The sequence below is a fragment of the Ixodes scapularis genome, unplaced genomic scaffold, assembly GCF_016920785.2.
Source record: "Ixodes scapularis isolate PalLabHiFi unplaced genomic scaffold, ASM1692078v2 PGA_scaffold12__126_contigs__length_90152505, whole genome shotgun sequence".
Lineage (NCBI taxonomy): Eukaryota > Metazoa > Arthropoda > Arachnida > Ixodida > Ixodidae > Ixodes > Ixodes scapularis.
The window spans coordinates 421,479-445,130 of record NW_024609838.1 but is presented as its reverse complement, the minus strand read 5'-3'; the positions used below and the strand labels follow the sequence as shown (position 1 = coordinate 445,130).

The window sequence follows — 23,652 nt, the reverse complement described above, 5'->3', positions numbered from 1 at the left end:
TGATGGAAGTCAATTATGTCGTAAAACAGGCTGTGGTAAAACTACCAGAGACCAAAGCACAAGAAAATAAAGAAAACCCAGCACGCGTAGTTTTACAACATAAAAAATAACTAAGCCATATATTTGAACAAGTCACCTTTATCCTTTATCAGCGGGGGAGGAGGCACAACACAAAAATAAATATAGCAATTTCAAACTTCGCCGAACCAGAAAAACAAAAAAAGGCAGGGGGATCATTCATTGGCTTCGTTTATTGCCACTAAAACAAACTGTACATTATGTTGGCATTGTGGAATAAATACTGCGATGCTTAACTACCATTGCTGGAGTATTTTAGTCGACTCTCTAACAAGGAAGGGTGAGAAAACGGCCCTTTTAGAAAACACTCTTCTAAAACGAAAACAAAGCGAGCACCCCCCGCAGACGACCGGGTTGGGGCCCCCAGAAACTGGGCAAAAGCAGAAACAAGACTAGAGCCGGGCACGCGGGCAGTGAGGGTACGGTGCCCGCAACCAGTCTCAGACCGGTGCATTTGGCAGCCCTACCCCGCCCGTGTATCCAAAAGGGTCCCGACGTGGCCCCGAATGACGTCCCAAACGTTGGGCTGAAATTGAGGGACCGCTTTTGAGGACGCGGTATTACACACCGGCCGGAGACGCGTTGCAGGCACCGTAGTGAGGGGGTGGCGGGGGACCGAGAGAAACGGCCGGGCCGCGGTCATAGCACGCCCTCCATGAAGCTCGTGTCCAGCGTCTGTATCAGCGTGCGCACAAAGGCCATTTCCTTGCGCGTGTTGTCGAAGATGACCCTCGGGTCGTCCGAGGTGCACCGGAGGCAGTTGGGCGCCATCACCATGGCGAGGTTGTTGGCGTCCATCTTGGTGAGCAGGGCGTTCTCCGGCGCCGCAAACACCTGCAGGAAGCGCACCAGGTACGCGAGGACCCGCCGGTGCAGGTCCGGCAGACGGCGGACCAGCGCGAGCGCCGTCTGGGGCTCCCCACAGCAGTCCACGCACTCCTGGTAGAAAGCCGACGGGATGAGGGGCTCGTGCAGCTCACGGTACCACAGCTTGAGCAGGGACGCCGGCACGTGGGGGTCCACCAGGGTGTCGACCCCCTGCCACTGGTCCAGGCGGAGTTTGAGCGCGTTCACTTCGTCGATGTCGCCCGGCACGCGGAAGATGCCCTCCGTCTGGGCCCCCTGGAGGCGGAGGACCGCCTCGGACAGTGTCGTCTGCACCCAGGGGAGGCAGCGACGGGGAAAGCGCTCCCGCTGGAGTGCCATCACTTCCTCCAGGGTGTTGCCGAACATGGAGGGCCGGAAGATGTGCGCCCGCGACTGGTCCACTTCTTCGAGGGTGGGGCGGCGGAGGCCCCGTTTGGCACCGCTTTGAGCTCCCCTCTCCAGGCGCTGGCTGCAAGCTGCCGCATACGCTTCCACCGGGGGCTCTTCCCTGCGTTTGCGACGGACAGTGCTCCTTGAAAAAAACTTCTCGACCATTGTTGACCAACGGCCAAGGGGAGTCTGCCCATGTTTCGCTCAGCTCCAAGCTGACGCTGCAGCGGAGCCACGCGCTCCACAGACCAATCAACCGCTTCCCTTACGTCACCTGACACCCCGCTTTCTGCGCGTGGGTATGGGCAGGAGCAGGACATGGCAAAAGATAGACACATGGTTGGTCCAACGAGCACGTAGCTTCCACTGTGATGTCAGCTTAGGGGTCAATAAAGTAAGAGCTCTCTATTGTTTGTAACTACACCTTACTAACACTGCCTCTCGAAAAAGTACCAATTTACAAATATTTAGGCGTAACATCTTCTGAAGACCTAACTTGGAATACTCACATTGACAATCTAGTGGCTAGTGCGTGCAGATCTCTACGATACATTAACCGTAACCTATACCTCACTCCCCGTTGTGTTAAACTAACCGCCTATAAAACTTTTGTCCGATCACAATTAGACTACTATCAAGACCGGTTAGAACGAAGTCGGTTATAACAAAATAGCGGCTACAACAAAGCGATCACAATTTCCCATTCCCTTCAGCACTGCGTTATAACTGAAGTCAGTTATAACAAAATAGTGGATATAGCGAAGTGATTTCCGATTTCCTTTGACTTTGTTATGACTGGTCTCGTCAGTACGCCAACTTGATTTGGTGGTGTCATCAATCATACCTCATTACTAAACTCAAATCAGAGCAAAACAAGGCATCACGCTTTATAACACATGACTACTCGCGAACATCAAGCGTAACTGCACTAAAATCCAACCTCGACCTATGCCCTCTATCTCAAAGAACTCAACTTGCTCGTCTTGCCCTTTTTCACAAAATTTACAATTCCTCTTCTGATTTTCGAAAAACCAGCTGTCACTCGCCACTCCATGCGCCACGACCAGTCTAAAAATTAAGCCTCTATTCGCGAGAACTAATAAATTCCAAAATTCCTCACTTTCTCTCACTGTTACTAACTGGAATTCCCTTCCCGAAAGCAGTACATGAATCTAAACCGAAGACATTCCGTGAACTCTGCAAGGCGCACCTGAAAAGTGTTGATCTTTAACGTGTTTATTTGTTAATACTTTTTCAATGTGTTCTGTTTTCATATTTGTCCTATTAGTTTGTAGTTTTACATTTTCCTATTCTTTAACTCGTCGTCAGAACTGCAATCAACATAATATGTCATTTGACGGAGGCATTGTACCAAAATGAGTCAGCGCTCTTTCCTTCCTGTTGTCTCTTCCTTACGTAACTTATTTGCGCTGTTTAAGTCAAGACGAAGGCATGCGGTTTAGAGAAGCTCGTTCTAGCGAACGCCGTTTTACCGTATCCGGTTTATCGAATGCCTTTATAGAGAACCCAGTTTGGAGAAAATGGCGATAAGCCTCCTTTTAGCGAATTCGGCCGCCGCGAAGCGGCGTGTACGGGTAAATCAGGTGAGTTAACATTTTTGTAATGAGCTGCCGCACACTGCTGCTGCGAAGCGGCGGGAGCGCAGAGGGGGGCATGGCTTAACACGCACACCAGTGATACACGCGAGAAGTAGGAAAGCCTTTTTTTAAAAAGCGTCCCCTTTTCGGTAAACGGCGTCTCTAAGCTGAGGCTCTGCTTTCTCTAAACCGTGCTTCGATAAAACGTGCCCATTCTCTAAAACATGCTTCGATGAAATGGCATTCAATCAACTGCAGTAAACCCGTCATTTGATCCCCCCTCATGTAATGCATTTCATTTGAAATGCCTTCAAGGTATAATAAACTGAACTGAACTGAAGTGCAATACTAGCCTCAAAAGTCAATTGCATTTCAAGCATTACCGTTCTCGAAAAGACCGCTTGTGCGCGGTCCCGACCGATTAACCAAACCGAGAGCCCTTTGTTCGCACTGCGGCAGAGCATACGAGGCCATTGGTAGAAGTCTCATGAAGTCACCTCTGCTATGGTCCCTCCCTTCCTTCATTTCTCAAATTCAACCTCAGTCTCGGTATGGCATCTGGAAGGCGCTTTCGACTACCGCATTAGCCGTCTACCCGGCCATGCATCGAAAGCGGTCCCGGAGCGGCAACAAACTGCGTCGCAGGAGCTGGCATGCCATGCCATCGGATGTCGCAATCCCGGCGGGGGGTCGTAAAAACATGGACGAAAAAGGCAAGCAGACGAAAGGATTTCCGGCGTCGCAGCATCCCGTCTCGTAACGTCTCGTATCGGCTTTGGTTTCCATTGACCGTCTGGCTGCAGAGTTACCTACGGCAAAACGGGCGTACGTTACATCCAGCTCCGCAGCCATTCCACTGCCGGGATCACGACACGTCTACGACATCGTCATGCAAAAACCGGAAACCACTTTTGAGGACATGGTACACCGGTCGGAGACGTGCTCCAGGAACCGTGACACGCCACCTTTTCGTCTGTGCGTGGGAGAGCGAGCCCCCACCTGTGCCGCTGGACGTAGCTCTCGAGGTAGGGTCGGAAAGTGGCAGACGGCGGGAAGAGCCCCAGGCAGATGGCCATGAGCTCCCAGCCGAGGAGCAGGCTCTCCTGGCGGGGGTTGTCCGTCGTCTGACGACAGATCTGGATGTACAGCTCGTCCCGCAGCGCCTGCTTGCTCCAGCCGCGCGTCGCGATGTCCAGGGCGACCTGCCCTGGCGCCGTCTTCCACTTGCGGTCTCCCATGTACGCCTGCACAAGGCACCGTCGACCGCACACTTAGCGGCGCTTAGAAAATTTCGCACGTCGAGGCAAGAGGACCAGCCGGGTCGAACTTCAACGAGTCGAAAAGTCTGGCTTTCTGAGATACGATTTTCAAAGCTTAATGCTAAAGACACTGCCGAGGTGCCCATTTGTTTTGAAATATCGAAGGGAGAGTTCAAACGATCAAAAGTTACAAACGAAAAGGTACAGGAGTTCAAAAGCACAAACTATACTATCTTCACCCCTGAGCTCAGACTGCGGTGGAAGCTATGTGCTCGTTGGATAAGTCACACGTCCGTCCTTCACCACGCGATTAAGCTCCCACCTGTACACACACAAAGAGCGGAATCGTGCGATGAAAGGGAGGCAGTTAGCCCTCTGAGTGTGTTGCTTTCACCCGCTCATCTCTATGACAATTGCTGGATCGCGCATCCCCACTTGGTCGCTGCAGCGCGAGTCCGGCCACCGGACGGCCATCTTGCATACAGCGAAATCGCGTTTTTGCTAGCATTGCAGAGGCTGGCGGCAGCGTGCTGAAAACACATTTTGTACTCGTTCGTCGTCATTCGCCGAAGAAGTTTTTTAAAATCCTGTGTAGGCCGCGAGACCTGCCGTTGAGAACACGTGGAAACTTTTACAAAAGCGCAGTGCCACGGGAAAAAGGCACAACTCGCCGAAAGCAAGTTTCGCCGGTCTCGCACCGTGATCAAAGCTTCCTCGGTACGCCGAAGTGCTGCGTCTCTGTGCCTTTGCACGCTTGGATACCGACCAAGAATCGACACCGTGTGGATGTGTTTTGCGAGTGCAATGTGCGTGAAGCCGTATGTGCTTCTGGAGCAACGTCTTACTTTACTCTGATGACTGTATTTGTAACTTGCGGCACTTGCGGTCCAGAAATGAGTTTGATCCAGCGTCCAGTGGTGATGAAAGAGGGGGGGGGGAAGTATGTCTATCTTTGTCGTTAGACGGTTTAAAGCATATCGCACACAACAGCTCCTCATCACTGAACAGTGCTAGCTCATTATCAACCTACTTAATTGCACTTGACATCTGAGCACGGCTCGCCGAATTGTGATTAGTCAACAGACTACACACGACCATATGAGCTGCGCTTCAAAGATTTTCATTCTCGCTATCTTGTACTTTTGCCTTCAAAAACCTTCCTTGCTCCACAACGTTGCTCTATATGTGCTGCCATGCCATCCATCAGAGTAGACTTGAAACAGAGCCATGGTTAATAGTGCATAGGAGTAACTCCCCCCCTCCCCCCTTTATAGACAGCAACTCGTGGGAACAGCTGGACGATCCAGAACTCCGTGGCCGATATATGATGCAAAGACATCTATGCGCGACACACCTTCAAAACTTTGCCGCGGTGCCAATTCTTGATCGACATCCAAGCGTGCGAAGGCACAGAGACGCAGCACTTCGGCGTGCCAAGGAAGATTTAATCACGCCGCAAGACGGACAAAACTTGCGCTCGATGAGTTGTGGCTTTTTCCTGCGGCACTGCGCTTTCCTAAAAACTTCCTTGTGTTCTCAACGGCAAGTCTCACCGCCCTACACAGGCTTTTAAAAAACTTCTTCGGCGAATGACGACGAACGAGTAGAAAAAGTGTCTTCAGCATGCTGCTGTTAGCCTCTGCAACGCTAGCAAAAACTCGTTTTCACTGCATGCAAGATGGCTATCCCGTGGCCCAGAGCGGGGATGTGCGATCCAGCAATTGTCATGGAGATCAGTGCTCCCCCCATATTATCAACTAAGGGGTGAATGCAGTATAGACACGGACAAATGAAAGCAGACATGAAACAAGGACTGGTGCTAGTCCTTGTCTCGTAAGTTCTCCTTAGCTCCTTTATCGACGGTCAACCAAAAAAAAACCCAAACCAAAGCTAAAAAACAAAAAGATTAAAATTACTTTTAAACAAATTAACTTTAGCCTAAAGTTCTGAGTAGTTACAGCCTAGTTTGAAGTTTCTGTCGAGTTAAGCCTAGCTTAAAGATCCAGGGAGTTGAGCTTAGCTTAAAGTTTCTGACGAAGTTTCGACAGGTAGAGCCTAGCTCACGTGAATGTAAAAAATATTGCAGCGTCATAGAACACTGCAATGACACTGGAAACGGGACTGGCCTGGATGAGTTTAAACAATTGGCAGGCGTCCTGCTTGAGGGACTTGTCCGTGGTCATGATCATGGGCTTGTGGATGGGGTCCTTGGACCAGGACAGCATGTCACGCAGCGAGAACTTCTTGCGGAAGATGCCCCGCTTGTGGCGGTTCAGGTTGTCCTGCGCGTACTGCACAATGTCGCTCTCCGACGGGGGTTTGCGATCCCCCGAGAGGGGCCGCAGCGACGACGACGCGTCCTTGGAGTCTCTCGGTGCCCCGGGTACCTGGAACGACTGCGAGGGGTCGTGGCATCAGAGTCGCGCTCGAGCTCCGCCCGAATTGAACGATGGTAGCGGTACAACGCTGACTCTAACCAAATCGACAGGGAAGTGACAACGACTTCGAGACACTTATTTCGTTCGACGCATCCCAAATGTACAATGTTCGAGGGAAAAAGGAAAGTCGTCCGTTTTGCACTGCCCAAATAAATCGCAAATTGGGGAGACTTCGGATTCCACCTAAACACTTTATTCTTTATTCTTTATTCATAACTTACCCCGCATTGCCCGAAGGCGTTACTGCAGGGGGGTTACAAACGTGAAAAAAACAATTCTTCGGTTGCAGAGCACACTTGTTCCTCCGACAGCTTGTTCCATTGTTGGATGGTCTTGACAAAAAAAGAATTAGCGTACATGTTTGTTCTGGCACGGTATTCTCGTATTTTAAAACAGTGATCGGTCCGGCTTGAAATATAGTGCGGTTGCTTTAGGTAATCGTCTTTGTTAATGCCCAGTCGACCATTAAATCTTGAAAACAAAAATTTCAGTTTTAATTTGTTCCGTCGGGCTGAGAGTAATTCCCAATTTAATTCTCTTTTCATGTCAGTACAACTATCCTTTTGTCCATATCGTCCCAGAACAAACCTCGCTGCCCTATTTTGAATTTTTTCTAGTTTTTCAATTAGATACTTCTGCGCAGGGTCCCATACAACACATGCATGTTCTAGAATTGGTCTAACACATGTCAGATATGCCGTTTTCTTCAAGTTTGTTTCGGAACATTTTAAATTTCGCTGAATGAAGTTTAATGCCCTGCCCGCCCTTAAGACTACATCATCGACTTGGGCATTCCATGAACAGTCATTCGATAATATAACACCCAGATATTTGTACGTACATTCTGTTTTGATGAAGTCATTATTTATACTGTACTGAGTATCGATTTTTTTCTTACTCCTAGTAAAACTTAAATGGACACACTTTTTTGGATTCAAATTCATCTTCCATTTACAACACCAGTTTTCAACACGTACCAGGTCACTCTGTAATTGTTCTGCGTCATGCTCACTCGTAATGCTTCTATATAAAACACAATCGTCAGCAAACAGTCGAATACGGGATGTTATTTGGCTAGAAATGTCGTTAATATAAATTAAAAACAAAAGGGGTCCCAAGACGGAGCCCTGGGGGACTCCAGATGTAACATCAACGTAAGCAGACTGCTTGCCGTTCAAAACCACACATTGACGCCGCTGGGACAAATAGCTTTCAATCCACCTAATAACAGTTGAATCTAAATTAAATATCTTAAGTTTCTGGAGAAGAAGCGAGTGTGAAACCGTGTCAAATGCTTTACGGAAGTCTACGTCAGCAGTCGGGACTTGACGCCGTAAAAGTTTCGGAACGTATCACTGCCTTGTTTCAGAGAGAGGAGCAGTGCCAAATAGTGCCCAACAGCAATGCGGGTGTCTCTGTGAATGAAATAAAAATAAATAAAACGGGCAGCAGCACTACTTGGCTTCGTGTACACGGGACTGATTAGCTGGATCATAGTTCCCTCGTTAAAATTTCCGACAAATTGCTCCTCATTTTTTATTGAGATGACGCTAAGTATACTAGTCACATACAGATTAAAAGGACACTAAAAATGAAAAAAAATTTTCTTTTAAAATTTATTGACATTGTAAGACTTCTTTTCGTTTACAGCTTTAAACGCGTATGTTGAGTGGTACATAACTTCACACCATGTACACGTCAAGAGCAGCATTCTCCTTGGCCACAACTTCGCGGCGAGCGCATTTGAAAGTTGTGAGCTAAAACGAGTCTAGCGCTGTAAATAATATTACAAAAAAAATCTTTTTACGTAAAATTTATTTTGTAATACAATACTTGTAATTCATCCAAACTGCTAAAAAAAATTTTGTTATTTCTTTTTAGTGTTTTAAAGAAACACAGTGTGTGGGCGGGTCCCGAGCATTTCATTATAGCTCTGTAGTCAATGAAATTTCCGCATTGGCGAACGCCAAAATGAATTGCGAAGTGCGAACGTAATAAGCCACAGATTTCTCGAGCTGCCAATGGCTATCGCACGGCACGTCTCCGAAAACAAAATTGCAGTTAGAAAATACGATTGCCCCACGCTTGGCGAAGCTATTCAAATATATCGAATAGCTTTCTTGAGCCTTCCACTGCCGTGCACCCCGCTTAAAAAGGGAAATTCAGCCGAACTCCTGAAGGTTTGTTTCCAACCTTCCACTCGTACGCTTCTAAGCTCGGTTAATTTTAAGATAATTATATCCATGAAACGCGGTACCTAGGTGACAGATGTGACGCAGTTATTCCGATCGAGGGGACTTATAAATGAGCCTGCTACGTGCAAATGTTCTTTCTTCCATTTTAAACCCGACGACGACGAAAAGCAAGCACGAATGGTGGACACGGGCTGGCGAGACATTGCTGCCCAATCGCGGTGGGTCAGCCCCACTGAGTGTGCCCCTCCTCGCCTAGCACCTGCGCACACACGGAGCCCGCGAGCTCCGCAGGTGTTGCTTCACCACAGTGCACAAGTGTTCGGTGAGAAGCGCACTCAACGGGGCAAATCCGCCACATATCGACGCTTCGAAAAGTATGAATGTTGCAGTTCACCTCGAAGCGAATATCGAATAGCGTATTATTCGAAACCACTATTCGAAAATTCGAATATTCGCATAACACTACACGCTAGTGGTTCGGACAGATGCGAAAGTGTCAGACCTTGTCGTCGCATTATTTATCCAAAACTTAGAAGCACTTTTCTGAAAACTTAAACGGACAACGGTGCCCACACTTGCTAGCCGACGCCGTTCACCTCCACGTATCCATGGTCATCGTAGGCAGTCATTTCCCTCGTGAAAAGTTCCAGAAACTGCTTACTCAGGTAACGGCGAGCTCCGAAACTTTGCCATCTGTTCCGGACTGCTAGCGCTTCGTTTGGGCAGAGCATGAGCGTTCGGAGAAGCAGAGCCCATTTTTACGAAGAGAGAAATCACCGTAAATGTTTTGGGGCGTGCATGAATAACGGGGGAGGTTAGTGTGTTTTGCTGTTGGCACTTGGCAGTGAGTTTGTCGCCTGACTCCAACTCACCTGAGACTTCTCGAGGACACTGCCCAAGGGATCCCCGCGATGACCGTGACCGATCCGGCGCAAGGACGCGTGCTGTGTGCAGGCTTGATGGGGAAGCGGCGACCCCGGGGGCGACTGCGATGCCCAGCTGCCATTGTCGCTCTCGGCTGCGTTGGCGCACGGGGGGTTACAAGCGTTGCCCACACTTACAGGGTAATTCGGAGCGCTCTTCGGGTGTAAAAGAAAATCGGCATAAATAATCAACGAACAGAGCCCATTGAAACTTTTCACCAAGGTGTGCTTAGGTGGTGCACTTATCATACTCCAATTTTATGAGTGCAAATTTTGTAAAAAAAAACTTAAGCCTAAAAAGAACCCTTTCCTTCTTACGTAGAGGCAAGCAAATGGCAAAAACCGTAAGGCTGACGCTACTATTCACAGATGGCACGACATAGGGCAAAAACTTGAAAGCTCCTTTGAGATGAGAGCTCGAAAGCAGATCCAGCAGATCCGATCGTGCGTGGTACCATCCATGAATAACGGCATCAGCCAGACGGTTCTTACCGTTCTCCTTTCCGAGCATGGCAAAAAAATCTTTAGGCTTACATTTTTTTTCTTGAGACCTACACAGACAAAATTTTAGTATGACAAATGCACCACCTAAAGACCCCTTAGTGAAAAGGTTTGAAGCACTTCATCTGTTGATTCATCTATAACAATTATACCCAAACGGCGCACAGAATGACCACGTAGACGCCTAAAGTTCCTAATCACTGCGCACAAATACACAGTATCTGAATGGCCGCTCTCTGGTCAGTTTCATACATGTGATATTGAGTTTGACTGACTGCATAGAGCTTGCTGGCGCCGCCTATTATGCTGCCCAGGAAGAGTTAAGATCTGCGTATAATATTAGACTGAAGGTTTCAGTCTTTGCAAGATCAAATATATGCGCTATCCTTGAGAAATGGTCCCTAGAACATCTTGAGTTATATTTCCTGATCCATAGCTAAAAAATTAAAAAAAAAAAAAAAATACACGCGGATTGGGTGTGTTCTGCGGCCATTCGATAAATGGTGCCCATGCGTTCTCTCCACATGAGTGGGCACGAGTGGTCACAATACACTTGATCACACACAAACACACGTGTAGGAACCAGATTTCAGAGGCGAAATATCAGACTAGGGTGCTTTCGTGTGCACTTTGCTTAAGTAATGACATCGAACCATTCTGTTCCAAACGCTTCTTTGTTGCCTTTTTTTTTGTTTTTTTTTGTTCTAGACACGCGAGGCGGTGTTTCCCGGCACGGGTTTTTGCCGCTGACTGTGGTACGGCAGAGCCTTGTTTCTGGCCATTTCTTTACACTTTTCCAGCGAGTGCGTGCTGTCGGCGTCAGGCACCACAAAGAATGCCAAAGAGTTTGGCCGAGATTAGAAGCTTTGGCTAGGTGGTGCGAGACGCCGCCCCATTGAAAGGATTTGGCAGCATCCATCCGTCCATCTGTCCGTCCTTTCCCTAAACGAAAAGACATGGAGGCACCCCACGTTAGACCTACAGACCCTGGAACGCATCTCGGACTGGCACGTTTATCGTCGTATTATGCCCGTGCATCAAAAGCAGTTTTAAAGTGGCAACAAATGATGTCGAAGAAGCCAGAGGGTCACGCTGTCGGATGGTGCAAATCATGGGCGTAGAAGTTCTAGAAAAAATCATGAGGAAATGCGAGCAACCTGCAGCGGAATAGGCAATTGCCGCATCCACCACTGCCGCCGCGACACCGCGGGGGTCGCAGCCGGCGACGCGACACCTCTACGACGTCGTCGTCGGACAGAAATCGAGGGACCACTTTTGAGGACGCAGTAACTGGAGTCACAGGATGTTTGCCAGAGTATCGCATTCGGTAGCGTCCGCTGCGACCGTTCTATCTGAGCCTTGATTGGCCATTTTGGTGCCAAAGCATGTACGGTTCAAGGGTGCTGACCTTATCTCCCAAGCGGCTGCGCTGCGCATCATCGTCGAAGTTAGGACGTGACCAGGTCGGGACGTGCCACCCGAAATCACTGGTGAGACGTGGTTGTATAAAAACAATGTATTTCTGCACGAAACCTCGTAAATCTAGAACTTTAAGAAAACACCACGCTTTCGTCGTTCTGTACTAATCTCCAATAAAAGTATCCACACAAAAAGAGATTTTTCTGTTTGTTTTCAGACAAAAACGTTTTTTCTAAACGTGGACACTGATGATAAATGATTCCAGAACTTTCGTGCGTAAAGAGTCGGTTGGAGATTCTGACAACGCCATTCACAATGGTTGTCGTGGTGTCGTGGTTACCACAGTAAAAAAAAGATGAGCCCCCACCACGGCACCATCGAACCTGGGAGTTTAGGTACTCTGGAAACATTCAGTGACTCTAGCGGTAGGCACACCAGTTGAAGACACATTCCAGGCACTGTAGTTGGACCGTATACAGACAGTTCTCAGAATTCCTCGAGATGCCTCTGTCATCTGCAACAGTTCTGGACAGCCAGTTCCCAGAATTCCTTTTGGGGCCTTCGTTGTCTTTTACGGTTCTATACAGCCAGTTTCCAGAAGTTCTTTTGGTGCGTCCGTTGTCTGCTCCAGTTTTATACAGCCAGTTCCCAGGCACCGTAGTTAGACCGTCCGTACACATAAATCCAACAAGAACAACCTGATCGACCGGAGGGGCGGCACCTGCGCAAAGAAAGGATGTCACCCACCCGAGTAGCGCCCGTGCTGCGCCGGAGAGCAGTAGGTGTCCTCCTCCTCGTCCGCGTCGCCGTGCGGCGGCGCCAGATTCTCCTGGGACGAGGACGAGTCCTGGTGACTCATGGCCTCGTCGTCTGCGAAGTCTTCCTCGTCGTCCTGCGGCCTTGCATCCCAGTCCTCGTCCGACTCCTCACTCGGCGAGTTGGACGACCCGTCCTCAAGCAGATCCAGCCGGTACCCGAGCAGCTTCGCCTGCTCCAGGATGTAGTGGTGCAGCGGGAGCTGCTGCTGCGGCTGCCCGCCCTCCCGCGACGTGGACAGCTCCTTCGCAGAGGCCTCGGGCGAGTGACGGCACGACTGCGACAGGAACGCCGTTCATGAAGGGAGGCCTCCGCCGACACTCACCACCAAACTGCATGGTTTGCAAGTCGCCTCTGTCGTCTGCCACGTTTCTATACAGCCGGTTCCCAGAATTCCATTCAGCACCTCCGCCGCTTGCTACAGCTCTTTACAGACCATTCTCAGATTTCCACGCGATGCCTCCGTCTTCTGCTACAGTTCTGGACAGCCGGTTCCCAGAATTCCTTTTGGTGCCTCAATCGTCTGCTACGGTTCTATGCAGCCAGTTCTTAGAAGTCCTTGTGGTGCATACGTCGTCTGCTACAGTTCTATACAGCCAATTCCCAAAAATTTTGTCAGCACGTCCGTTATCTGCTACAGGCTATACAGCCAGTCCCCAGAATTTCTTTTACCACCTCCGTCGTCTGATACAGCCATATACAGCGAGCACCCAAAATTTCTTACGATGCCACAAAAGGCACCCCACATTTTGAACCAGGTCTACGGGGTGAAAGCTCGCGTGCCATGGGAGATGACACGAGAAGAATTCGTAGGGGTGGCGACAGAGGCTCAAGGGTGCCGTCAAACGACGCCACCAATGACGACAGAAGTGCCAAAATGTTCTCCAACGTTTTTGTCTCTCAACATACTTTCTCGCAAACTTTCAGGATGCCAACCATGCTCGTTGCATTCTGCAACACTCCAGTCTTAAAGGAAAGTCTGCCCACCACAGACATTTATGTAACGTGTTAATAGTAACGAGTTACTTCTATCTAGTTACTTTTTTTTGGTAACGAGTAACATATGTAGTTGCTTTTCTAGAAAAGGAATAAGTAACATCTTTCGTTACTTTTAAGGCCAAGTAAGAAGTAAAGGTATTGCATTATGAATATGCGTCTATTGCAACAAACCCAGATGGGCAACTTGAAAAACAACTACACAGCATGACAGTATAGCAACGTTTATGGCTGAACACGTCAGTTGAACTCTACAGCTGGGGATGTCCTTCATCCAGAGAACCCAATAAGGTTTGTTCGCTGAACCTTCTAGGATCGTGTACACACTAAATGTAAACCCGGAGGTCGCCAGCGCAAGAAGGCACAGAACCCATTTTCAACTTGGAACTTTAGAAGCAGGAAGAACAAAAGAGGAAAGGGGAATCCCAGATTCATCAGCTCTTCTTGAAGCACAACACTGTTGTTCCTTCGAGCGTGTCAGTAGAACGACTCTTCAGCGTCGCCGGAGATGCATTCTCAAGGAAGCCGGAAAACATAACTGATGAAAGCTTCTAGAGGCAGCTACTGTTTAAGTGCAATGACTACTGAAAACAACAAACCATGAAACAAAGGTAGTTGCGTATAGTAGACAAAGTAAAGAGAAAAGTAGCTCTTCACATTTGAGGTAAAGTAATGCGCTCCTTTTGAGAATCTGTAACGAGGGACGCATTTAGTTACTTTTTGAGCGAGTAATGAGTAACGGTATTTAGTTATTTTTTGGGGTAATGCGTACATGTCTGGCCTGACGTCACAGGATTTCAATCTCGGCTCCCAGTACGCCGAGTCTGCATCATCCCTTTGCAGCCCGAAAGCATGCGGACAAGGCAAGGCAAGGTCCCAAGAGCAGAGCTTTGGGAACGCCGTCCTTCGTGCATCAGCGTCGCAAACACGAGGCGGACCACCTACTTTGCGGTGGTGCCTCGGAGAAAGCCCAGGGCTCGTCTGCGTGGAGACGGTGCACGTCGCCGGCCGCGGTCGCGGGGACACCTCCTCGCGCACCTGTGGTGGCAAGGACCGCCAATGTCCGGGGGGGTCCCACGATTCCGGGTGGGGCAGGGTGCCCACACCCCCGGAGTGCGGACAGAGACGGCGCCCTCATGCATCCTTGCGAGAGCGCAGGTGGCTCGGCCAAAGTCCGGCCAGAGTCCAGTCAAAGTCCGGCCAAAGTCAAGTTAGCAGAAATCGGACGACGGGAGTCCGGTCTGAACCCACTTTACGTCCGGAAAGAGATCCTAAGGGTTAGTCGCTGTTCCGAAAACTGCATAGAGTTAATATAAAAACATAGAGGAAAAGGTCCCGCAAATTCTGGCCGCTTAGGGACGGCGGGACATAGACACGGACATTGGTGGTCCCAGTGGGAGGTCCCAATGAGCCGACATCGCTGGCGACGCCTCTATGTACACGAAGAAGCACCAAAACATCACCTGTGATGTCTGTGCCTAGAGTAGTTCTTTTCCAGCTTACCTCGCAGGAAAACACTGGAGTTGCACTTTGTGTAAAAACAAACGAAGTTGACAAGCACTCGGACAACTTCAACTCGTCGTGGCAAAAACGAGCGCGCCTAACCTATCGTCTGCTTTTTGTCTCTGCTTTTCTGTCGCTCTCTTTCCCTCGGGACCACCAATGTCAGCGTTCAGGATTTGCCGCATTCTGCTCATGTCTTTACTCCCCCTTAAACGCTGCAAAGCTCCTCTTACTCCTTGCAGTCATTGTAAGCCACAGCTACGAATCCTTCCTCGTGGTCTGTATGTGCGCCGGGTAAAGCGGTGTTTCCAGACAAATTCACTTCCTGCTGTCAAAACATTCATACAACCAATTCAACTTCTTGATTTTTACTCCATAACTTTTAAAGGAGCATACTTCAAACCATTTTCAGAAAGTGCTCGTAAATGCTCATAGTCCTGCTCTCCAATGTCCTTTTAGGTTTACTAGATCCCCTGCCAGGTTGCCGTCTATTGCTCGTTGAACCGAGCTTTTTACCTCTACTGTCCACAGTGATGAGACACGAGACAGAATGTAGACAAGTCCTATCCCCAACCGATGCAAAGCTGCCCTAACTCTGGCAGAAGCCAAACATCACTACCAGCAGACTGGACTTGAAGGTTTGTCCCACTAGCTGCCAAGATCCCACTTCCCTAATTCAGCAAGCCAGACCCCACGACAAATTGACAGAGCAATGTAGTGCTTATGCCAAACAAAGCGTCGAGTAAACAACCAAGCAATATGAGCTTTGTCAGTCAGCAACTGTGGCTTTTTTTAGAGGTATCGTATAGATGGCCTAAGCTACCACTTGTTAAAAAAAAAAATGAATAACTACAATCATTTATCTATGCATCAGCGCATCCATCCATCCATCCTTCCATCCTTCCATAGAACACACCCTCCCTCCTTCCAGGTTGGCGTATGCATCCGAGCTTGGGGGGCTTGCTCTACCAGGCTGGTATTCTATACTACCCTACCGCTATCTACATAGGACAACTTTAAAAAAAAATAATAATATGCAAACCAAGGAAGGAGTAGGAGGAGAAAAAAAAAAAAAAAGCTGCAAAGGGTGCCAAACTCAAAGAAAGTAATGCAGGTAGCAAGCAACTATTGTGGGAAGGACACAAAGGAAATAGAGTCAGCGGCAGAATGAAGCAGATGGCATTGACGTGGACGTCTTGAGCGGACGACTCCTTTGGGCTTCTTTAAATTTTGTGGACAATTAGCTGTACTCTAATCACCTAAGTCACGCAGAAGTAAACATATAAAAAGAAAAGTATATGTAGGGTAACTTGAAAAGCACGGAAGCAAATTCCACTGTCTCATATGCAGAACAAGAGTATCATTGTAGAACATGCAAACTTAATTGCAATATCATTATATTATTGATGGTTGCAGATCTGCTGAACTAGTAACCAAAACTATAGGCCAAAATAATATTTTTTGCTACAGTTATTGAATTTTTAAATTAGGTCCTCACCATCTTTTTTTAAGCTTCAAACTACCGGCAAGATTAAAAAAAAACAATGGCAGATGCTGTATTTGGGCAGTATGACTTGCTCCTGACGAATTGCGAGATGCTTGATAATGTGAAACGAAACGTGTGACATCGTCCCGCTAAAAAGTGTGGGGAAATTGAATGTTGTTTTCGTTATTGCCTTCCTTTGCTGTCTTCTTAATAACTATTCTGAATTCAGAGACAATAAGTAGTCTCAGTCTCTCAGTAGCCTCAGTCTCGGGCTAAGAACAAAATGGTTAACATCCACCAGCTCGCCTGCGCAATCACTACATTATCACAATAAGTAGCTTGCTGGGAAGAGTAGAGCCCCAGTATGCAGAGCGCAAGTTCGTCTGCCTCTTTTTCAGGGGTTGTGATGAGATCAGAACGCCGAGCCCCGATTGGTTTGATTGAAGGATAGTGGGTAGACCTCGAAGCAAGCTGCCTGGAGGCCTACACACCATCCTTCAATCAGAGCTCGGTGTTCAGACGTCACCACAACCCCTGCAAAATAAGCGGACGAACTTGTGCCCCGCATTCCGAAGACAGAGTTTGGTTTGCTCAAAAGGTCACTGGAGGTGTTTTCAGAAGTTAGACTCAAGAATCAGCTAGAAACCTGAACTTGTTGCGGCCAGGCGGAGCAGACGACTGCGTAACAGCCTCCCTCAACTATCAGTTCCAGCCAAACACAGGAAGAAGTCATCCGATAAAGACAGCCACACCAGCCGGAAGGCACGTCCCAGAGAGGAACGGACGGGAAAGCGGGTCGGAAGCAAACCAAAAGGGGAGAAAAGGGGGAATGGGCAAACAAAAGAGAAAACTTACTCTCGTCTGAGTACCGACGGACTCTTTCCTAACCGGGGGCACAGGGCAGCCCATTGCGCAGACCCCGCCGCCACCACCCCCATCCTCACCACCGCCCTCTTCAAGCTCTGTGCTCTGTTTCAAGGTCTGAAAGTCAATCGGCCCAGGCAACCCCGAGTCAGCCCCAACCGTCCGGCCGCACTCAACACATACTGGCCTTTCTCCAGGCTTTTTATCTTTCACACTGCGATCACCTGATGCAGAGGGTCAACCCGACGTAATCCAATCCTAATCTTATACTATCCAATTATCGCAACACACTTTCACCGTCAAATGAGTCCTACTAACTCGCTCGAAAACCAAACCCCTGAAGAGCCTGTCGGTTGATGTTCTGCTAAGGAACTGATGTTTCTTTGTGCCCTAAAGAAGGCAGGTCTGCTAGTGAATTGTCGCAGAGGCTCTTCAAGGGGTTTCATTTTTGAGTCCTTCCTAGCACCAGATTCTGCTAGTTTTGCAGTTGGTTTGGACTTTTAAAAGACTCGGCAAAAAAACACTTTTCGAAGGAAAACGTTTGTTTAAGCAAATGTAGTTGTTAGTCCCCCGACTGCCATTTGTTGCACCAGATAGGAATCAAATCGGAAGCCCTTGCCTCTTGTAAAGGCGCCACACATGCACGATGAAACGTCCAACAGGTCATACGACGTGTCCAAAAGATGACCGAATCAGGTCAGGTGCCGGCCAATCACATCCCACGTGTTCATGCGACGTCGTGATTAGACAATGTCTCGGCTGATCACAGCATCGTGCGACTTGTGGGGTGTTTCGTCATGAACGCGTCACATGCTTTAAAAATGCCGGAACAGTTCCGTGACTCCAGTTGTCGTCAAGCTCCCAAGGGGGAGAGAGAAATGCTAAATGAAACATTGTCCCAAGCGGTGTCTGACAAAGCAACATTGCTGGAACTCCATTCACGAGAGTGTCACTTCAAGACTGGAGAGGAGTCGGTGAAAGAGGCGGCCACCTTACCTGGAGCTTGGCGAGGGGGATGATGTCGCAGTTCTTTGGTCGATGCCACACCGTCAGCTGGCTGCTCGCATTGTAGTAGTAGAAGCGGGAGGTGTTCTGGTCAAACAGCTCCCACCACTGGTTGTCGTCCGTCAGTTTGCTGCACGGGAAACACCATGCACTCCATCTCGCAAGTTGAACGCAGCACCATCAATAGGACAGATGTCAGGGAACTCCGCAGCAGTGTGCACTGACAGCATGGGGACTCACTACCGCTGGTACATGTGCTCCCCCTAATGCTGTGCAACGACTTAATGTACTCAGATTGCAAAGCCAACGTTCCTAAAAAGAAAGGACGATGATGGTGCGTCGCATCTACTCCTCCACAGTGGCGCCACGTAAGTTGCGCCAACCGAGTTTAATTTGTCGGGGCGGGCGGTTTATCTCTCCGCAGGGAACCTGTTAATAGGTTAACTGTGTACTGTTATAGTAGTACTTTGAGCCAATCAATTTACGAGAAGAATTGAAGAATGACATTGCTATGCATGCACAATGGGTCTTTAAAAGTCTTTGGTGCGTCAAATACCTACCTCAACAGTCCTGCTAAAAAGTTGTCAAAGTTTGAGAACGGATCATCACGTTTTAAAAGCAGATCACTTCGGACAAAACCGAGCTCTTTTTCGAAATATGTCTCCACGGTTAACCGAATAAAAGAGAAAAAGACGAGGTCTGAAGCATACTTTACGCCTAATGTAATAAACACATCATCATTAACTAGACTCTGTAGAGCTTTCGATCACCGTAAATCGGACGACGGAACACTCGAGCAGCTAGAAGTAGGTTAGAACAAGGCGGCTTCGCTTCCACCGGCATTCTCCAACTCACATTCGAACTCCCGAAGGCGGATCCCAGACGCACTCCCCCGTCGTCAGGTTAGCGTACATGTGCTCTTTGGTGCGTGGCTCGATGATCTCCACCCACTCCACCCTGCGAAACATCACGAGCAGCCGAACGTGTCTGAGCCATGCGTTGCGGCGAAGCTCAACCTGGCTCAACTCTCCCCCAGCCCACACACGAAGCGCCGCACGAGCTTTCCAGCGTGGCACACGATCGCAAACTTTTCCCCCGCTGCAATCGTTTTAGAATGTCACCCTACGTTGGCACGGAGACGTACGAAAAATTCGAGAACTCGATCAGTTAACGCGAACACCGACGTTCGTAGGAGGCACCACCCCAACTGGCCTTCTTTTTGCGTCGCCTTCCCGGCGAGACGAATTTATTGAGGAGCAGATATCGCTGGCATATTTTTAAACGTCCGCGATTATCGGGTAGTCGACGGAGCGCGAAAGTAATCCAAGTTTATGTTCCGCAAGCAGCGCGTTTGTATTGTTATTTTGCCGAGGCGCGCATCGCCAAGCGCATTGCAGCAGTTGGGGGGCTCGGGTGGCTCCGTAGGGATCGGCCAACAAACGACAGCGTTGGCTGGCGATCGGAAGATACTGGGAGAGCTTAGAAGGATTCACTTTGCGCGTTGGGGATAGACGGCAAAAGAAAGCTGCGCTTACTTGTCGTTAGCCATGGCCGAACGGAGGCTGGGGAGGCGAACCCAGGGCTAAAGTTTACCAATATTACCGTCCACCATGCTCCCACACCTCTCAAGGGCCGCCATCTTTGATGTCGACCAAAAGAAGAACTCTGGGACATCATCGACATCAATTTTTCACCTCGGATTCTGGGATACATCGAGAAAGATGTCGGATGCCCGTCTCTGTGGTTCGTCTACGAAGTTGACTGTCGCTTGCCCGTCCGTTATGCGTCGTGCGTAGAGAAGCCTCGTTGGACCTTGTAACTAGCTTTCCAAAGAACCAAGTCTCCACGCGTCGTGATAGACCCCAAAACTAGGTAGAAGCGCCCCAGTCGTGAAACAGTTGCCGTTTCCAACAGCTGATACCAAAGAGGGTTCAACCTCGCCAAGAACTGTCACCATGAGTCAGCACATGGCTCCGCTCGGCAAATCTAGTAAGTAAGAGTGACTGTGCGATGTCAGGCACGTCAGTGACGCCTGTTTTTGAACGCAGGGTCTGGCGACAAGCAGGCCCAGGCGGACGAACCCAGCCGCGAAGAGTGGCTTCAGCGCCTCGAAGGGGTCCACATCCAAAGAGCCGACATGAACCGCCTCATCATGAACTACCTGGTGACCGAGGGCTTCAAAGAGGCCGCCGAGAAGTTCAAGCTCGAGTCCGGCGTCACGTCCCCGGTCGACCTCGATTCCCTGGACGAGCGCATCCGTATCCGCGACTGCATTCAGCAGGGGCGGGTGCTCGAAGCCGTCGCCCTGCTGAACGACATACGGCCCGAGCTGCTGGACAACGATCGTTACCTGTTGTTTCATCTTCAGCAGCAGCACCTGATCGAACTCATCAGGGACGGGCGCACCGAGGAGGCGCTCGCCTACGCGCAGGACCACCTGAGCGAGCGCGGCGAAGAAAACCCGCAAGTTCTGTCCGAGCTGGAACGCACCCTGGCACTGCTCGCGTTCGAGGAACCCCAGACGAGTCCCTTCGGCGACCTGTTGCACCCTTCGCACCGGCAGAAGGTGGCGAGCGAGGTGAACGCGGCGCTGCTCGAAGACCAGCACAGCCCGAGGCCCCAGCTAGCCGTACTCCTGCGCCTGCTCCTCTGGGCCCAAGACCAGTTGGATAACCATCAGGGACAGACAAAGCTGCGCTACCCCAAGATCAGCCAGCTGGCTAATCCGTTTCAGTGATTGCAGGCAATGGCGCAACAGCCTCTTTGTGACCACTTTGTTCTGTATAAAGCTAGATGCAGAGGCAGGAGCGCTTCTCGGTTGTATATCACACCGCTTTTGAGAGACTGCAACTCCTGATGACATTGTTCCATCTTTGGTAGGCTTGCGTAGTACCAATTTGGGGACGTGCCGTTGGGTTGCTGTTTGGACTGCGTCATGTCTGGAGTTCAACATTGAGTGACTTTGGTCTCGCCGAATAAAGACCGGTGTACCGAGGGAGACCATTGGATCGACTCTTTCATCCCAGCTGCACTACAAACCGGGCTGTGCTGAGAGTTGAAAGATGCAGTGTTCAAAGCGCATTGAATAGAAATGCAATTGTACAAAGAGTAGCTCATATTTGCAGCCATCACTGCAGTGGTTTAAAGACCGCAAGCATTTCCCCTTGTCCTATTTGCACTGTGGAGGTGGTGCTTAAAACCAGCATGAGAATAACCACCAGCATTGTGCAGGAAGTAAATTGGGCAATAGAAGTGCAGGTTTTCTGCACAGAGTACAAGCACTAGTGACACTAACATTTTTCAACTGGTAAAAAATATTCACTAGATAATATTGAAAAGAAGCGGAAAAAAAATGTAGGCTCCCTTTAAAAGGCAACGAGCATTCGCTGAACATGTTGCAACAGAATACACTTTGCAATAACAATCGTAAAATCTTGGTGCCCATGCACAAGCCTCGAATTAGCTGGTTTCAGGTTCAAAACTATTTTGCATCTTCATTCCCACTAGATATTTAGTAAAAGGGCTTTGCAATCAACTTCAACATTCTGTCAACCGTGGTAAATGGGACTCTTGGTTTGCATGCTGTTCACCAGCCGAAGTGCAAACCTCAGAAATGAGCATAAGCTCCAATTTTCTCAACAAATAGTCGGGCTGACATCATGCAAGAGCGCTCGTCTACTGTGGGACCTGGATTGCTACGTACAAATAAAAAAAGCTGGGAAGGAAAATTTGCACTACTTAATTGCTCATGCAAGTTAACTTTCCTTCTTGGCATTAGTTTACTAAACCAGCCTATACATATCTCCTTATAGAGAAGAATATCCAAGAAAAAGAAAAAGTTGTTTTATGTTACCATGAGTTTTTAGGGATCAGTTTCCATACTAATGCAAAAGCAGTCCAAATATGATTGCCAAGTTCTTTCAATACTTTGGACCAGAACTGGAAGTTCGGTGACCTAGGGGGCTATGTTCGACAAATGTTTCGTTTCTTTTAAAAAGAAACAAAGTGATGCTATCGCGTCTGATTGGCTAGAGGCTCAAATTACGAAAGAGGGAACTTTCGTCATTTGGGCCTCTAACCAATCAGACGCAATATCGTCACTTCCGTTTCTTTTTAGGAGAAACAAAACATTTGTCGAACATAGCCCCCCTGGTTATCTGGCAGCGTTGAAGAGCACAACCAAAATATTTTATGAAGAGTTATTTAAGCCCAATTGCCTGGCTACAAAAAAAATTAAAATAAAACATTCAAAATACTTTAAAAAAGAAATAGGGCTAGTACTTCGGTTATATCTTAAAAAGTTGTAGTATGTAAAACAGGTTTTTGGGTAGGTAAATCTCCGTGCCAATGTTTATGTACCGGGACTCGTACAGCAATTTCAAACGAACGCAGCAGGTTGTCGCTATGATCGCACAATCGCTTACGGCAGCCAATGGGAGCGAGGTACCTCCTATAAGGGAGCCCTGCATCATGTGGCGCAGTCACGTGGACAGCCTCCAGTCGCGACGTCTCCATGTATTGCTTTTGCATCCCCACGTCTACACCCTTACTCTAAAAATTATTCTATATTAAAAAAGACGTGCATTTAATCACGATTCCATACAACAAACAGCAGTTTCACCAGCCGTATGCGGCAATAACATAGGGCAAAGGTTTCCCAACTGTTCCATCTCAAAGAGCCCCTCTGTGTCTCGCCTGGTAGCCAAGGAGCCCCTCTTGATCTCGGCCATCTCGGCATTAAAGGGACGCTGACAGCCCCCAAAATTTATTTTTATTTTTTCCCAGGCGATTTATTATAGTTGTCAGAAGACTACCCAATCAATAGTTTGCTACAGAGTCCCATGTATTTTTGAAAAAGTAAAAAAAACGCAACTGCTCGAAACTGAAACTGGACTGAGGAGGAAGAAGAAATATAGAGGAGAGAGTGACCAGATATCACGTGGCTAAACAGCTTTTTCTTTTTTCATCGGAGTATTTGCATTATTTTAGAAGCCACAAAAAATGGGTATCACATGTTTTTTTTTTATTTTTATATATTGAGTGCTTGCCTTCGATGACCCACGACTGATTATATTGGTTTTTTGTGTCTAAACCATAGGAATGAAACGTGGCCCCAGAGAAGAGAGCGAGTGCGACTCAGACCCCTGCCAGTACTCAATCAAAAATTTCCAAACAAAAAAAAAATTTTTTTCGAGCCAAAAATGTTTTTTTGGATAGTTGGGTTTTTATATGTCACATACAAATAAGAACCTTGGTGAGCATAAATACCCTGTCAGAGTCCTTTTAATACAGTAAAACAGTGCAGAGGCCAGCA

At 48.5% G+C, this 23,652-nt stretch overlaps 2 protein-coding genes across 2 annotated transcripts; one reads left to right on the top strand and one right to left on the bottom strand.

The window, feature by feature from the left end:
• Positions 1-233: 233 nt before the first annotated feature.
• Positions 234-19,978, bottom strand: LOC120846355 (rho GTPase-activating protein 39). Its single transcript, XM_040218092.3, has 10 exons — positions 19,874-19,978; positions 19,194-19,295; positions 18,330-18,468; positions 17,325-17,450; positions 14,426-14,518; positions 12,416-12,761; positions 9,698-9,843; positions 6,319-6,588; positions 3,933-4,177; positions 234-1,453 (listed from the first exon to the last, which is right to left on the bottom strand). Exons 1-10 carry the CDS (start codon positions 19,885-19,887, stop codon positions 718-720), a joined length of 2,217 nt encoding a protein of 738 aa, XP_040074026.1. The 5' UTR covers positions 19,888-19,978; the 3' UTR covers positions 234-717.
• Positions 19,970-21,336, top strand: LOC120846356 (glucose-induced degradation protein 8 homolog). Its single transcript, XM_040218093.3, has 2 exons — positions 19,970-20,327; positions 20,387-21,336. The coding sequence occupies exons 1-2, from the start codon at positions 20,294-20,296 to the stop codon at positions 21,073-21,075; spliced, it is 723 nt and encodes a 240-aa protein (XP_040074027.2). The 5' UTR covers positions 19,970-20,293; the 3' UTR covers positions 21,076-21,336.
• The last annotated feature ends 2,316 nt before the right edge of the window (positions 21,337-23,652 follow it).